The 16977-nt window shown below is 35.8% G+C and overlaps 2 protein-coding genes across 2 annotated transcripts in view; both read left to right on the forward strand.

Moving 5' to 3' along the window:
- Positions 1-356: 356 nt before the first annotated feature.
- Positions 357-8730, forward strand: LOC107036700 (FACT complex subunit Ssrp1). The gene is made up of 7 exons (XM_015254826.1): positions 357-599; positions 1814-2311; positions 3141-3524; positions 4747-5403; positions 6301-6495; positions 7549-7875; positions 8495-8730. The coding sequence occupies exons 1-7, from the start codon at positions 549-551 to the stop codon at positions 8591-8593; spliced, it is 2211 nt and encodes a 736-aa protein (XP_015110312.1). The 5' UTR covers positions 357-548; the 3' UTR covers positions 8594-8730.
- Positions 8731-13089: 4359 nt separating this feature from the next.
- LOC107036676 (tRNA-dihydrouridine(16/17) synthase [NAD(P)(+)]-like) overlaps positions 13090-16977 on the forward strand; it is a 27813-nt gene continuing 23925 nt past the window's right edge. The window contains exon 1 of the mRNA XM_015254790.1: positions 13090-13192. Coding sequence (XP_015110276.1) covers positions 13142-13192 — 51 coding nt within the window. The 5' untranslated portion in view covers positions 13090-13141. The remainder of the gene's footprint in view (positions 13193-16977) is intronic.

A 16977-nucleotide genomic window follows, 5' to 3' on the forward strand; every position in this document is an offset into this window, starting at 1 on the left:
TATTTTTCATCACAATGTGGCAGAAATTGGAATTTTAGGCACGCGGAGCGTGCCGAAAAGTTCACTTTTCGTCACAGCGTGATGAAAATGAATATTTTTTCAAGTTTTTTTTTTGAAAACGTGCACATGGGCACAAGTGGGAAGAATACTGTTTTATCGACCGTCAGTAGAACTCAGGCCGGGCCACTAACTCCTGCTTGCGCCGCTGGCGCTGCTGAGGCCTGACGGTCAAGTCCCTAGGCGAAGTTGATGTCAATGGCGGCGAGGGGGCCACAAGGAAAGTGCCCGTGGCGCCATCTGACGGATCTAGCGCGAGAGTCCACGCTCTACGGTTTTTCGGTGATGGGGGAGTTTGAATGAAGCTGAACAAAATGCAACAAAACGCGGGATTGAACGGTGTGGAGAACATCAACCGCTGATTTTTCCTCAAAAAATATAGAATAAAGGCGTTTCTGAAGGGTTTCGTGAGGGGTAAGTGAGTTTCGAAAGGTTGCCAAGGACTTGCTGAAGAGTTTGAGGTCTCGAGGGCGTGAAAAAACATCCTCGAGATGGATTTCCTGGAGTATCCGGACATCACTGCAGAGGTTAAGGGCGCAATGGTAAGCTCACTTTGTTATTTCATTCTTTTAACATTTTTTTTGAGTTTTTTGTTTATTTTATTTTATTACTGTACCATGAATTGCATTCATTCCCATTAACTGAAGAGGAATCTTGTCCTGGAGGTTCAGGATAATTATCTTTATTTATGTTTATTTATTTATTCATTTATTTGTTTAAATATGTACTTATTTTCGTGACCCTTCATTTCTGACCCTTAATTTTGGAATTTTAATTTCGAATCCGTAATTTTCATCATCCGAAGTCGTTTTGAATTTTTATAGACCCTTATTTTGACCCTTAATCTGACCCTCATGACTTATTCCGACCCTCTTGACCCTTATTCTGAATTTCGCGACCTTTATTCTGAACCTCATAACCCTTGTGACCCTTATTATGACCCTCATGACCCTTGTTTTCACCCTTACGACCCTTATTTTGACCCTTGTGACTTTCCTGACTTTTATTCCAACCCTCGTGACCCTTATTCTGACCCTCATGACCCTTGTTTTCACCCTTACGACCCTTATTTTGACCCTTGTGACTTTCCTGACTTTTATTCCAACCCTCGTGACCCTTATTCTGAACCTCACAACCCTTGTGACCCTTATTCTGACCCTCATGACCCTTGTTTTCACCCTTACGACCCTTATTTTGACCCTTGTGACCTTCCGGACTTTAATTCCAACCCTCGTGACCCTTATTCTGAATTTTGCGACCCTTATTCTGAACCTCATAGCCCTTGTGACCCTTATTTTGACCCTTGTGACCATTAATTTGGAGTCTTAATTTCGAGTACCAAATTTTCATCACCAAAAATCGATTTGGATTTTTACAATATAGAGAGATTTGGGCAAGAAAAATGTTTTTCTTCAGAAATTAATAAAAATTTTGATGAACGAAAAAATTAAAAAATGCATTTTCTGCCGCATTTTTCATAATTGCGGAGCGAAAATTTCAGATCATATTCAAAAAACTATTTCTTTAAAATACATTGGGGATTTTTGTTAAGTTGATTTCTCAATCAACTTATGAGACAATTATGACCTACAAAATCAGATTCCTGAGGAACAATCACGCGGAAGATGGTATTTTTAATTTTTCTTTTCGAAAAACGAAAAAGTTTTTTTTCCGGGCTGAACCTTCCCTTAAATCAATTTAATATTATCTCGACACTTTGTCGGTTCAATTTTTTTTCATAAATATTTTACCACAGATACCAGGTCGTCTAAAGCTGACCGACCAAGCCCTTCACTTCAAGAATCAAAAAACTGGAAAAGTCGAGCAGATCTCCTCCAACGACATGGAGATGGTGAATTTCCAGAAGTTCGTGGGCACCTGGGGACTCCGAATTTTCCTGAAGAATGGAATTCTCCATCGATTCAGGGGCTTCAAGGAGGCCGACCTGGAGAAGGTCTCCAAGTTCTTCAGTACGAACTACAACAAGGACATGCTGGAGAAGGAGTTGTCCCTGAAGGGCTGGAACTGGGGGACAGCTAAATTCACTGGTTCAGTCCTGTCTTTCGACGTTGGTCATCACACCGCGTTCGAGGTGCCCCTCTACAACGTCTCACAGTGCACAACCGGGAAGAACGAGGTGACACTCGAGTTCCACCAGAATGACGACGCCCCGGTCTCCCTCATGGAGATGCGCTTCCACATTCCAGTTTCAGACTCAGCGGAGACAGATCCTGTTGATGCTTTCCACCAGCAGGTGATGGAAATTGTTGCTTTTCTATTCTTTTGGGGGTACACTGAGAGAAAAACGACAAAGTTCTCAAACAAGTCTTACTTGTGCCAAGAAAATAGTTTTTTGAAAATTACGGAAAAGGCTCTTTGAAAAAAGTTGTAATATTTTGGAGAATTTTTTAATCACACTTTTATCACATAAAAATGGCAGATGACTACATACCACTGTTTTGAAAATTGAGATACCTAGCTGTCACTTCCCATGCGGAGTTAGTGTTTTGTTATCCACTATGGAAAATGACAGCTAATAGATAATTTGCCACAGCGAATCGGATATTTCAGTAGCTAAGCGGTAAAACGGTTCAAGTCAACTTAGCTCTCTACTGATTTTTTGAGGAATATCTCCGAATCCAAGGGAGATAGCGAAATTTTCATAGTGAGCTTTTTCATAGATCTCAATTCGCTCTACAAACAAGGTTATAACGAAAATTTTACTATTTGCCTTACATTCCGAGATATTCATTGAAAACTGACCAAAAGCTGAAATCGACTTAAACCGTTTTACCGCTTCGCTACTGATTTGTAATTTCCACTTTTTTCAACTCATTCTGAATCTCAATTAAAAACGCTCTTTCAAAAAGTTTAGAATTTTTTCAATTTTTTTTTGTCATTCTATCATAATTTTTGGGAATTTCTACACGATGTACCACTCAATTGACAATTTTGGATTACGAAAGATAAAAAAAATCCAGATAACATTCGAAAGATAGTACACCCGGGCCGTAAGTCCAGATTGAAATGAGAATTCAATTGAATATAATAGAATTTTTCACCACCAAATCTTCGTAATTTAGGTGATGGACAAAGCCTCAGTGATTTCCGTCTCTGGCGATGCGATCGCCACCTTCAAGGAGATCCAGTGCCTCACGCCCCGAGGTCGCTACGACATCAAGATCTTCCAGTCCTTTTTCCAGCTCCACGGAAAGACCTTCGACTACAAGATCCCCATGTCCACAGTATTACGTCTCTTCCTCCTGCCCCACAAAGACAGCCGTCAAATGTTCTTCGTGGTCTCCCTGGACCCGCCCATCAAACAAGGTCAAACTCGCTATCACTACCTCGTTCTGCTGTTCAACCAGGAGGAGGAAACGTCCATCGAATTACCGCTCACTGAGAAAGAACTCAAAGACCGATACGAGGACAAATTGCCTAAGGACTTATCGGGGCCAACTTATGAGGTCTGTAATCATTTTTTAATTCATGTAACAACAGGGGGACAATTCGTTAAGAGGAAAAAAACTCGGGAAAAACTTTCGGAAAAAACTCTCAAAAACTCGGGAATTTTTTGAGAAACAAATTTTTCAAGTAATAATTAAGTAATAATATTATCTATTCCATCTACTAGATCAATTATTATTGTCACGTTTTGAAAATTTCCTTGTTTTTCCTCATAATGACAAGATTTATTTGATTTCTGTTTAAATTTGGGGAGATATCTTGTGCTCAGGTTGCAATATATGAAATTACTTTGAAATTGACCCCAGAATTACTCGATTAAAGCTAATTTTCATCAACATATGGGAGTTTTCATTCAAACATTTAATTTCATTATGTATATTGTAAATTCTACTTAATTTGGATTTTTCTATGACAATTGGTCAAGTGAATGAAACTATTCATATACCATTTCAAAGGGTATTTGTTGTTATAGAACGTAAAAATCAGGAGAATTAGAATTTTAAAAAATGACGATAGAGTAAACAGGCCAACAGCTGGTCGATTAAGGAAATGTTGAACTTCATTAAAGGATTTAAAATCGATGAAGTAGCTAAATGAATAAAAAATGAGTTCTAGACCTCAAAGAATATATGAATTAGAAAAAAACAATAATTTGAAGTGGAAGAAATGAAGAGAAGAATAATTAAATGAGGGAAATGTGGAATATCGTCCAAATTCCCAATAACTGGACATTAGGGCCAATAGATGGACGGTCGATGGCCAGTACATGGACGGTGTGGAGGAATATAGAATTTCCATCCAGTTTATACAAACATGTGAATTTTGTTTCATTGAATGTGAAGAAATACAATGCCAAATAGATTCTTAATCTTCGGAATGTGATTCTCCTCCTGAAAATATTGTGCTATTTCCCACATTTGACTCTTTCGGAAGAGAACTTCTTTTTTTTCTCCACAACACTTTGTCACTGATGCTTAGCAAATTGCAGCGCCACCGCACCCAGCACTGTACCTCCCGAATATTTAATTTTTTTTTCGCTGTAATGTTGATATTTCGAGAGAAAAAAAACTTCATCACATGATTATACATAAGTTTTACTATCGATAATGATAACAATCCGGGCAGTTTTCATTCTATTATTTATAGAATTGGTCTCTTCACCCTAATTTTCTCATTTCCACATATTCACTGACGACCAATGCGCAATGATATTTCTCACAGGTACTTGGAAAGGTAATGAAGGTAATCATCAATCGTAAACTGACGGGACCCGGTAATTTCGTGGGACACTCAGGCACCCCAGCAATCGGTTGTTCCTTCAAAGCAGCTGCTGGATACCTCTACCCTCTCGAGCGCGGTTTCATTTACGTTCACAAGCCCCCAATTCACATCAGGTTCGATGAAATTGCCTCTGTGAACTTCGCCAGAGGTGGAGGAAGTACCAGAAGTTTCGATTTTGAGATTGAATTGACGTCTGGAGTTGTCCACACGTTCTCAAGCATCGAGAAGGAAGAGTATGGAAAGCTATTTGATTTCATCACCTCGAAGAAGTTGAGGGTGAAGAACAGGGGAAAGGGGGAGAAGGTTTCCTACGACAACGACTTTGGGGACTCTGATCAAGAGGCTGAGCCTGATGCCTATCTGGCTAGGGTGAAGGCTGAGGCCAAGGAACGGGATGATGATGCTGGCGATTCCGAGGAGGATGAGAGCACTGACGAGGACTTTAATCCTAATCAGGCTGAGAGCGATGTCGCTGAGGAGTACGATTCCAACCCTGGGACTAGCGATGACTCGGACGAGGAGGGGGATAGTGATGGCAGTGAGAAGAAGGAAAAGAAGGAGAAGAAGGAGAAGAAGAAGAGTAAGAGTGCAAAAACGGTGAGTTGGGGCTTTTGATGGGCAGAGGTAACTGTGAGGAGGACAAATAAGGGGGTATCGCTATTTCTACAAGATGAAAGTTTCGGGAAATTTAAAGTTAATGAAGAAAAAGTTAATCCACAGGAGCAAAAAATTGCAGACGACTGTATCTTTGATGCAGCTGTTATTGGACGTGGATACGTCCATGATCTTTCCTTCTTTCTCGAATTTCCTAGAAACTCCTTGCATTCCCTCGAATTTTCTAGAGACTCCTTGAATTTTTTTTTAATTTCAAGAAAATTCTCAAATTACCTCCAAATGTCTAGAATTTTCGAGAATTCAGATAAATGGCACTGCACATAAGGACCGTTTCCCAAAATGACCCCCCAAATTGAAAACATAGATGTGTCCACGTCAAAAAACATTTCATCCTTCAGAAACTCGTCCTCAACAAGTGATAATGAAAAAGATATTCATTTTGAATGAAAAATTTGACTGTTATTTTATGAATTGTTATCGGAAAGTGGACTTTCAAATTTATTACAATTTTTAGAGTTTCCTGACGATTTAAAATGGAAACTCAAATTCAATTCAGTTTTCAAGAGATTCAAAGAATAGAGTCCTTGTAAATCGTGATCTTTTTATGAAAAATAAAAATTCTGTGAAATTGGAATTGTTGATATATCCTCTAGATAATTGATTAGTTGATGAGTCAATTGAAATTTTCTTCAGATTATGACGTTTTCCATCAATGGAGAAAAGGTTATTCACACATTTTGCATTTTACTTGAGCAAAAACCATTTTATTATTGATCATCATCTTATGAGTTATATGAATTATTTATGAAATACTCTTTCATCCTCTCGACACTGAATTATTCATCAATGAGTATTGAAAATTCATTTTCATATTCACAGGTGAGTGAGAAACCGAGGAAGCCAAGGAAGAAGAAGAAGGAGAGGGAGGAGGGCAAGCCCAAGAGACCTGCAACAGCATTCATGCTGTGGTTGAACAGCGCCAGGGAGAAGATTAAACAGGATAATCCTGGAATCGCTGTTACCGAGATTGCCAAGAAGGGTGGAGAAATGTGGAAGACACTGGAGGGAAAATCCGTGAGTCTCAACTATTCTTTTCATCATTTTTAACAGAAAAAAAACCTAATTTGTCACTTGAAAACATTTTTTTATCGACTTTTATTGAAATTAACTTTCTTGTTCATTACCTTTTTTATGATTGGGAGTACTGACGAGAATGATAATTTTCTATTCGGTAGAAAAGAACATGCCGTGGGAAAAAATAATTGATATTCGAAACCCCTACAGAGCGTAGCGACTACCAGAGTTGGGCATCGGTCGGTAACCGCAATTTTTTACACGACATTGTAAAAAACCCGTAATTTACGTAATAAATGTAAAAAATGTCACAGAAAACCGACGCTACTTTCATCGTAAACCGTGAAGATTCATCTATAATTCAATTGATTAGATTAGGGCGACTACACTTTTTTTCTTTCATTCGATTGAAATTCAGCATTACATTTTCTTTTTTTTCCCTCTGGGGCTCCCCCTGGTCCTACTCTGGGCTTTGGATTTTGCTGTTTCATTTTCTTTTCAATTAATCCGTTGACAAGATCTTCTCCCGTCAAAATTTCTCAATAATTTTCCACTCTACTGAAGGAAAAATTCTTATTCTCGTCAGTACTCTCAATAATAAAAAAAAATTGATAAACAAAAATTCATTAAAAAAATTTGCTTTGCTTGAATTGCGTTAAACTGTCGTTTTTCGACTGTTTCATTTTGCCCCACTCTCCCCTGTATAATTTGAGATGGCCGTTTCTCCGAAAATTCATGGAAGGTTCTAGAAAATCATAAAAAACTTCACACCTGTCCACCAGTTTTCTGCGAGGCAGTTTTTACATTAATTTTGCGTGATTTTATCGTAAAATTACCCTAAAAATTTACAAAAACTTCTCCACTGATTTATCTACGAACCCCTTTCATCATCGATGCACTCTTCAGTTGCTTCGACAATATTCCAGGAAATTCTAGGATTTTCTAGTATTTCGCGTCTAAATGTCGATGTCATCGTGAAAAAAAATTGGACCCCAAAAAACACCCTAATTTTCTACATCTCCAATTCTCATTACTCGTTTTGAATTAATTCAGGAATGGGAGAAGAAGGCACAAAAATTGAAGGAAGAGTACGCAGAAGCGATGAAGAAGTTCGAGGCAACTGGTGGAAGTTTAAAGGACAAAGCAACGAAAGAGAAACCAGAGAAGAAGAAGCGAGAGACTAAGAAGGATTCGAAGAAAGAGAGTCTTTCTCCTGCGAAGCCTGGCTCCTTCAAGAGTAAAGAGTACATTTCTGATGACGACAGTAGCAGCGATGGAAGCAAAAAGAAATCTGATAAGGAGAGTGATAAGGAAAGTGAGGAGGAGGAGGAGGAGAAGAAGAAACCAGCTAAGAAGGGAGGGGAGAAACGCCCAGCAGCTGTGAGTTAATTTCGTCATTATTTTGGAAGCGAGAGATTTTTTTTTGCATCATTGAGAAAATTTCTAACAGAAACACCTCTGAGCAATTGAATGATTTCATATTCAAGAATAGTCTACAAATGGGGAATTACACAGTTTATCATAAATCAAATTGTAAATCAAATCATTGAAATTTGAGATTAATTCATGGATAAACTGACTGGTAATTTATTTTTAATTTGTAATGTTCAATAAGCAATTTATTGAATTTGTAATTATCGTAAGAGGAAGTGATATCAGAAACAAACAGCAGATTTTTTTTGTAACTGGAAAAATTTCGAGAAAAAAGTTCTTTGATAGGTCGTTTTCTCGAAAATCTTTAGCGAAACGCTTTAAAAATTGATAGTGAAAAATTTTGAATTGAAACTTTGGTATTAAAAATCAATTCTGGGACAAAATCCATGCAAATTTCATTTAAATTCATGACATTATTCAATATACGAAATGAGACTCCGAAATAAGGATAAAAATTGAAAATTTCCGTTGGATTGGAAGTTTTCATCAAAATATTTTAGTTTTCATTCGTTGGATTAATTTTATTGCAAATTTTCGAATTAATTTCTGTCATTTTGTTGTTCAGGAGGACAAAAAAAAGACGAAAAAGGGGAAAAAAGGATCGTCAGTGTCCAGTGAGGGAGAAGAGCCTGAAGAGAGCAACGCGTCCAGTGGAAGTGATTAAATACTAAACATAAATTATTAATAGAAGGAAAATTACACACTAATAAGTTAAAAAGTTGTAACAATGTTCTTGTATTGTTCCATGTATTTTTCCATTTTTTCCATTAAGAGCGAATAATAGTCTCCATTTTCAGTAAATATTCTATTTCAACTTCATTCAACATTTATTTATAGTTACAGAGAAATTAAAAATAAAGAAAAAAGAAAAATAGATTTTTTTTTCGTATTTACAGATCATTTTTCAAGGTCAATTGTCAGCTCGGTGCCTTCTTTTCATTCTCTGTGCCCAGATGGTTTACCTCGATGTCTTTCAGCTCGATATTCTGCTCTTTCATTGCTTTCTGTAAACAAATAATGAAATATTTTTAATTCATTTGGCATTACAGAGATTAATTCTTTGCATAAATCTATTGTCTTTTTATTCTTTCGATGTTGATTGAATTTATTTCAATTCATTAGACAATAAAAATTGAATTATTTAGGTTGACATTATGTCATTTCAATAATTACACGAATATTCCAAATGGACAAATCTCCTTTTGATAATTATGGAATCGACTGAGCAATTATTGACTTTAAATAAAATTGTAGAGAAACATTGTTCATAGTAAATTCAAGGATCTACAGAAAACGTCCTTTGATATTCAAGTCGATTCATTTCTCCTTATTAATTATCCAATTATTTAATTAACTGTTGCGTCTACCAAACTTTCTAGTTTTCATGCCCAAATGAAAATTATCAAACTAAAATTTAAAATAACTTCAATGATTGAAAACATTCAAATTTTCTTCAATTTTTTACTGATTTCTAACGTTTCAGAATAGAAAATGTAGTTTAGATTGAAAAAAGGCTAGTGAATTATTGTGAAATTTCTGAATGAAAGCGACATTAGCTTCGATTTAAAGGGGAAAAAATTACAAGATAATTCACACTGAAAATTCAATGGAATTAACAATTTTCGAGAAGCAGGAATTTATTTGAACTTCCAATTAATTGAAGACGAAGAAATTAGGAAATTGACCTGAATTTTCTTAATTTCTATTAATTATTATCGAATCATTGCGCTAAAATTTACAGCTTCCGTTGTTTTTTTTGCTTCCAAATGGAAGCTTTGTATTCGTTGAATCCGAAATTTCTCATTTTTTGTGTCGTCAAATTCAATTTAAAGAAAATCGTCATAGAAATTCCATTCAGAAGCAAATTGCTAATGAAGCGGTTTCTTCGGTTTCTGTTCAAATCTGTGGGGATATCTCATGCTCAGGTGAAAATATATCAAATTACCTTGAAATTGACCCCAGAATTACTCGATTAAAGCTAATTTTCATTAACATATGGGAGTTTTCATTCAAACATTTAATTTCATTATGTATATTGTAAGTTCTACTTAATTTGGATTTTTCTATAACAATTGGTCAAGTGAATGAAACTATTCATATACCATTTCAAAGGGCATTTGTTGTTATAGAACGTAAAAATCAGGGGAATTAGGATTTAAAAAAATTACGATAGAGTAAACAGGCCAACAGCTGGTCGATTAAGGAAATGTTGAACTTCATTAAAGGATTTAAAGTCGATGAAGTAGCTAAATGAATAAAAAATGAGTTCTAGGCCTGAAAGAATATATGAATTAGGGAAAAACAATAATTTGAAGTGGAAAAAATGAAGGGAAGAATAATTAAATGAGGGAAAAGTGGAATATCGTCCAAAACCCCAATAACTGGACGCTAGGGCCAATAGATGGACGCTCTGGAGGAATATAGAATTTTCATCCAGTTTATACAAACACGTGAATTTTGTTTTACTGAATGTGAAGAAATACAAGGCCAAATAGATTCTTAATCTTCGGGATGTGATTCTCCTCCTGAAAATATTGTGCTATTTCCCACATCTGACTCTTTCGGAAGAGAACTTCTTTTTTTTCTCCACGATACTTTGTCACTGATGCTTAGCAAATTGCAGTGCCACACCACCCAGCACTGTACCTCCCGAATATTTCATTTTTTCTCGCCGTAATGTTGATTTTTCGAAGAAAAACTTCATCACATGATTAGATATAAGTGTTATTATTGATAATGATAGTAATCCGTGCAGTTTTCATTCTATTATTTATAGAATATCCAATAGAAGGTGTGCAGACAAATTGTAAACAGATAAATCGCAATTATCCTCAATCAACGACCCCTCGAAGAAATATAATTATGGTGCATTGACACGTGCCTCCACACACTCTTTATAAACCTTGAGAAGAGGTGCACAGATGGAATCATCAGTGTCCCCTTTCATAAACCTCTCGGTAAACCAATTATTGAAGCACTCATCATAGGTCTTCTTCAGCTCCTGGCACGGCTCCATTCCTCCCTGCAATTAATCATCATTACGTAAACAAAAGAATGAAAATTACCTTCACACATTGTTGATAAACTTTGAAGAGAGGAGCGCACATGGAGTCATTTGTATCTCCTTTGAGGAAATTTTCAGTGAACCAAGTTTGAAAACACGCGTCGTACTCTCGCTTAATGTCATTGCATGCTCCACCTAGGCTATTCATTTCCTAATTCAGTTATCACTTGTCCTGAAAGAAGACAAATGACTCCACATGTGATGATCATTAAGACAATTCAGTAGCGAAGTGGTAAAACGGTACAAGTCAATTTTGACTATTGACTAATTTTCAATGATATCTCGGAATCTAAGGGAGATAGCAAAATTTTTGTTATGAACTTTCTTGTAGAACCGATTGAGTGCTACAACAAATGTAGTGGCGAAAATTTCGCTATCTCCCTTAGATTCGGAAATATTCCTCAAGAACTCAACTGAGAGATAAGTCGACTTAAACCATTTTACCACTTCGCTACTAAATTACAGATTTTTTTAGGTCATGGAGTGGAAAAAATTTGACATGAATCAATAGGGAAATGCTGAAACGAGACAATTCATCCAAGTATGTGTAAATAAAATTTTTCTATTAACATTTTATCGAAGGGCTGAGGGGAGAGACAGAACCGTAAAAAAGACGATGATGATAACATTCAACTAACTTGAAAATCTGACGAAATTAGTTGAAGAGAAATCTTATTCAATTTAATAAAATGAAATAAACAATGAATTATGCTTGAGAGAAGGAAACGATGTGCATATTTCTAATTTATTATTAAAAAAACTACTATATGCAATACAAGAGCAATTTCCCACTTGTTTTGTTTTTAGTTGAGGGTTAAACTCTCTTAAGGGTCAAATGACCCTTTCTAGTTACTGCTCCAATCAGTTAGACCCTTAAGACCACTTGACCCTCAACTAAAAATGAAATAAAAAGAAAAAGTTCGTGAATTTGATCAAAATAGTGTTTTTCTCGAAGTTTCTTCCGGAGATATCTCTGTACTGAGTGGGTTTAGAAAAAAATGTCACAAGACCTTTTATGAAGAAGATAAAATTCCCTACAAAAAAGCTCTTTACAAAAATTATTCTATCTCCATTAGATTAGGAGATATCTGAGAGAATGAGAAATCGAAGTTGAGTGGATTTATCCAGTTTCAGCTGTACGCTACTACAATGACAGAAAAATCGTAAAAATTCTCTACTGACCTCGAATTGTTTGTTCCTATGATTCAAATCCAGTGATAAGAGGTTACGTTATGTTCCCCTTGATTTTCCTTTGTGATTTTCGTGGCTTTCATTCGAATTCTCAGGCGATTGTTTGTGATTATTGTTGATTTATGGTCGTTGATTCTTTCTGAGGGAGAATTTAGGGGGAGTACTGTCAATAAATGACGTAAAGTCGTGGTTTTTTGGTAACCGCGAAGAGCTTGCGCCAGGTGAGATCAATCATCGAAATTGACTGTTTCCCTGCTGATAATGGGGATTCCTGTGTTGAGTGAGATGGACTGGAAATGGAAAATGCAGGGATCTATCCTTCCGGCAAAATTCAATTTGTAGGACGGCCAGCCATATGTGGACGTCCGCATGAAAAGGGACCACTTTGGCACTATTGGAGTTATGTATATTCCCATAATCTTGATCTGATTCTGAACATTAAGAGCCCGGAATGGACTTGATAGCGTAAAGAGTGACGACGCTAAAGAAGATCGAAAAAATAATTTAACATGGGTTTAAGGGTGCCAATATCATAATCATAAAATGTTGATGAAATTTAATCTTTTTTTTTCAGTACAAAGAACAATTCTTTCCCTTTGTGACGAGCCTGAACTGAGCTCAATTCATAAATTTGTTTCTGAGTTATAAATTATTTTTAAAAAGTCTCAAGTGTCCATTTTACCCCACCCTCCAATAAACAAATTTTTTTTTCTAAATTCTTTGAGTATCTGTTTTACCCCAGGTATCCATATTACCCCGCCCTCCCCTATGTAAAAATCAAGATCGATTGGTTTTTATGCGAATCCCTCCATATGTAGGTGAAGGAGAACAAAATTGTGACAGTCAGACCTGTTTCATATCTCGCGCCTCGGCATCCGACTCTTCTAACCTCACGCCTCATCTGTGATCCATGTGACAGGCTCTATTGTTGTCGAGTGAGAATAATAAGAAGTGAGAATGGTGTCGAAGGACCAAGGGGATATGGATGACATTCGGAAGGATTCCGAGGTGAGTTTGTTGCAATATTTCCATCAATCTAATCAGTCTCAATCACTAGAGACAATTTCGAAAGGCGTTCAATCAGTTTGGAACAGGTAGAGGTTAGGAAACTCATAAATCTCGCAGTGGAATTTCTCCACTTTATTCAACAAATAAAATGTTCCGTCAAAAATTTACATTCAAGTTGATTGCGTAATTATCCCTGACATTGCATTCTTCACCACTGACAGAGAATTTTCTCAATGAAAGGACCAATTACAATGGAGTTCCTTCATTGTTTGACATATGTGATGCGCTGCATTGAGACGTCGGCTACAGAAATTGCCATCCCCATGTTTTAATTACACGATATACACAAGAAGTCTTGTTTGGGCCAACAAAATCGCTAGTTGAAAATTGCCAAAATGAATTGATCGAAAAGAATTTGTTTGGTTCGAATTTGAGAGTCTCAAACATGAATAATTGTTCTGCTTCCGACAGCAACGAAATATTTGACTCAAGAGGCGGATAACTCACACCAGACGGTGCCTTTTCAGGATGAAAATATCTCATACAGAGGAAAATTTATCAACAAATATTTTATCCCCAAATTACAAGATTGCTATCATATCATTATTATTGTCTCCTTTAAGGGTTCATTTCAGTAACGAAGCGGTAAAACGGTTCAAGTCGACTTAGCTCTTTACTGATTTTTTGAGGAATATCTCCGAATCTAAGGGAGATAGCGAAATTTTCATGGTGAGCTTTTTCATAGATCTCAATTCGCTCTACAAACAAGGTTATAACGAAAATTTTACTATTTGCCTTACATTCCGAGATATTTATTGAAAACTGACTGTGACGTGTGGAGATATTCACACGTCGATTTTATTCAATTAATATTTTCTAGATAGAAAAAGTCCCAAATGCTCAATAAGCAGTCTCACGGTGACACCTGAGTCCAGCTTCTCAGAATGGAGCTGTTTGATTGTCTTAGCCATTGTCAGTGATGGACATATGGCCGTGTTAGTTAGAAAAACCGTGAGAACACTTATTTAGCATTTTCGGCCAGCAACGACTTTGAAGCTCTGGAATAGGGCAGAGTACGGCAGGAGTTGAAGATGGACGGACGTCCTCTCCTAGCCAAAAATCTATAGTAGATCCGCGTCGAAACCGAACATATTTAACAGTTGATTTTATACTTTACCTATCTATTCAATATAATGTCAATTATTAATGTAACAGTGGTGCTCGATTGTTTTATACGAAGAATACCTAATCAAATCCTATACTAGTCGCGTCACGTTAGATCTTGAGAGAAATCTGCGTGAGCTCTGACCGTAGCTAGTTGAGCAATAGTTTTTAAATCGACTGGTGACTTAATTAAGGGAGGTAGAAAACCTCTCACGTCACACTGACCAAAAGCTAAAATCGACTTAAACCGTTTTACCGCTTCGCTACTGATTTGTTGTCTGTTATTATTAGACAGCCGAAACGAAAAACTACTATCCCTTGTTTCGCATAAAACAAAGATTTTTCGGGAGCAAAATACGTATGGGAGTATCGAATAACGAAGGAGTTGTGCTAGAAATAATATTTCTTGTGTATACAGAGAATGCAATTTTTTTTCAACTACTAAATCAATTTAAGCGTCAAATATTTTTCATTCCGGCGCACTCTCTGCATGTTTGGCACAAAAAAATCCTTTTTTGATAATTTTCAAAAAACTATTTTCTTGGCACAAGTAAGATTTGTTTGAGAACTTTGTCGTTTTTCTCTCAGTGTAGGAGAGGCTGGGGCAAAATAGGATTGAAATCTTGAGTTGGGTATTGAATTTTTTACGATGTTCATAACTTAGGATTAAATTTATCAATTGAGCTCAGAGCAGGGTCGTCACGAAGGGGAAGGATTGTAGATTAGATTTTTCATTACATAAAATGTATAGCCTTGCGTGGCCTTTTACATTCCCACCGGTAACACAGTACTTACAACTAAACTTAGTTTTAACAATCTACTCGTTCGTTTTATCATATTGAGACTTATATTTATCTTCTCAATCATATTGAACATAACAGCTTTCTCTTATCATTCTTGTTTTTATACGCTTATACTCTTGGTTTCAGTCATTTTGTATTTGGATAAGTACCTATTCATGTGCAATTATCTCTTTTTAAAATATTTTATAGTTTGGAGATATAATTTTTTTTCTCGTTTGTCCGTTTTTTTCCAATAACTCGAGTTCTATCCATCTAATTTTGATTTCTTAAACGTCAAAATTGTTCATTTTTTACTGCCTATAAGAGTATTCTCTGTAAAAAAAAATTTCGATCTTTAGATACTCATAATAACAAATTTTCGAGAAAAAAAAGTTGAAAAAGTTGAATTTTGCAAATTATGTCACTTTTGATTTGCGTCATTTTTTTCAGTAATTCTTATAATCAGAACAAGTATTTTGAGCCCTCATATCAAATTGGGAGTCCTCCTGAATCTATTTTATTTTCAATTTTTTCTATTCGAAAGTCTGTAAATTTGGTCAAAACAACACAAAATGGCGTTGATTGACTTTGATTATAGAAAGTATGAAGTAAAATTGCCTGTATACCTATATATTACATATTTTTTCGACACATAATCGAAGCCGTTTGGTTTTGCTAGAAATCCTGCCTAGAAAAAATTAGTACAAATTTACTAGAAATTTCCTGCCTAAAAAAATGAGGTTTTCAAAAGTTTAATTTCATCAATCTTTCTTCATAAGTAAACTCTAATTTTTTTACATCCTTAAAAGGTTTTCTAACCGTTCAATGTCGCGATTCAAATTCAGACCTGCAATTTTAAATAATCAAAACATGGTAAAATGTCCGGAAATTGAGGGTCAAATGAGGCTCAAATGAAAGCTCTGATGTTCGACTATAAAAGTGGAAAAGCATTTCACTGGAGAAAAAATAGCCAAAGTATTCACATATCCTTAAGGATACCCAACACACTATGAATTCAACCATTTTCATACGGCAAATTTGTTAATTAAATGGCGTGAGAAAAATTTAAAAAAATCCTGAATATTCAGCATCATTCAAATTACATTTTGCACAGAACTATCATTTTTTAAACATTCATTGTTTATAAATAAATAATTGAAATTGTTTTAACTTTTGAAAATCTAATTTTTTTAGCCATGACATCGATTTCTGGTAAAATTCTGAATATAAATAAATTTGTTACGATTCTGAACAATTGATTTTTACGGTAGAAAATTGATTGTTTATAAAGTACCTATAGAAAATGCTCGTATTCTTCAAAAATTTAGATTTAAAAATTATCTTATCAATTTTCCGCCAAAAGTTGACTTTCCAATTTTTTTTAGATTTTTAAAATGTTTTCCAACGGCTCAATGTCGAGACTCAAATTTAGACCTCCAAAGTTTAAATAATAAAATCATTGTAAAATGCCCGGAAACTTAGGCTCAAATAAAAGCTGATGTTCGACTACAAAAGTAGAAAATCATATCACTGCGTAAAAAATAGCCAAACTATTCTCGAACATCCTTAACATCGAATTTTCCATCACCCCTAACAACATAAAATACCCCACAATGAATTAATAATCTACCTACTCTCATATGAAGTCCAAGGTGAAAGAAATGCCAATACTGGCTCTAGAATTTTTTTCCATCGATATTTACTAGCCTCAGAAAACGAAATTATGTCACGGTGAGAATTTCTCACGTGTCATCACGTCCGCCCCTTCCTTCGCACCCTCAAGCGCACTAATAAATATTATTCCGCCGCAACTATCCGTCAGGTACCCAACGCCCCCCC

Source organism: Diachasma alloeum, unplaced genomic scaffold (assembly GCF_001412515.2).
Source record: "Diachasma alloeum isolate Michigan unplaced genomic scaffold, Dall2.0 Dall_scaffold_00210, whole genome shotgun sequence".
NCBI lineage: Eukaryota > Metazoa > Arthropoda > Insecta > Hymenoptera > Braconidae > Diachasma > Diachasma alloeum.

Coding starts and splice junctions, on each gene's coding strand:
- LOC107036700 (XM_015254826.1), top strand. CDS start 549: ATGGATTTCCTGGAGTATCCGGACATCACTGCAGAGGTTAAGGGCGCA. Junction 2,312..3,140: donor TTGATGCTTTCCACCAGCAG/GTGATGGAAATT, acceptor TTCGTAATTTAG/GTGATGGACAAAGCCTCAGT. Junction 6,496..7,548: donor AGACACTGGAGGGAAAATCC/GTGAGTCTCAAC, acceptor GAATTAATTCAG/GAATGGGAGAAGAAGGCACA.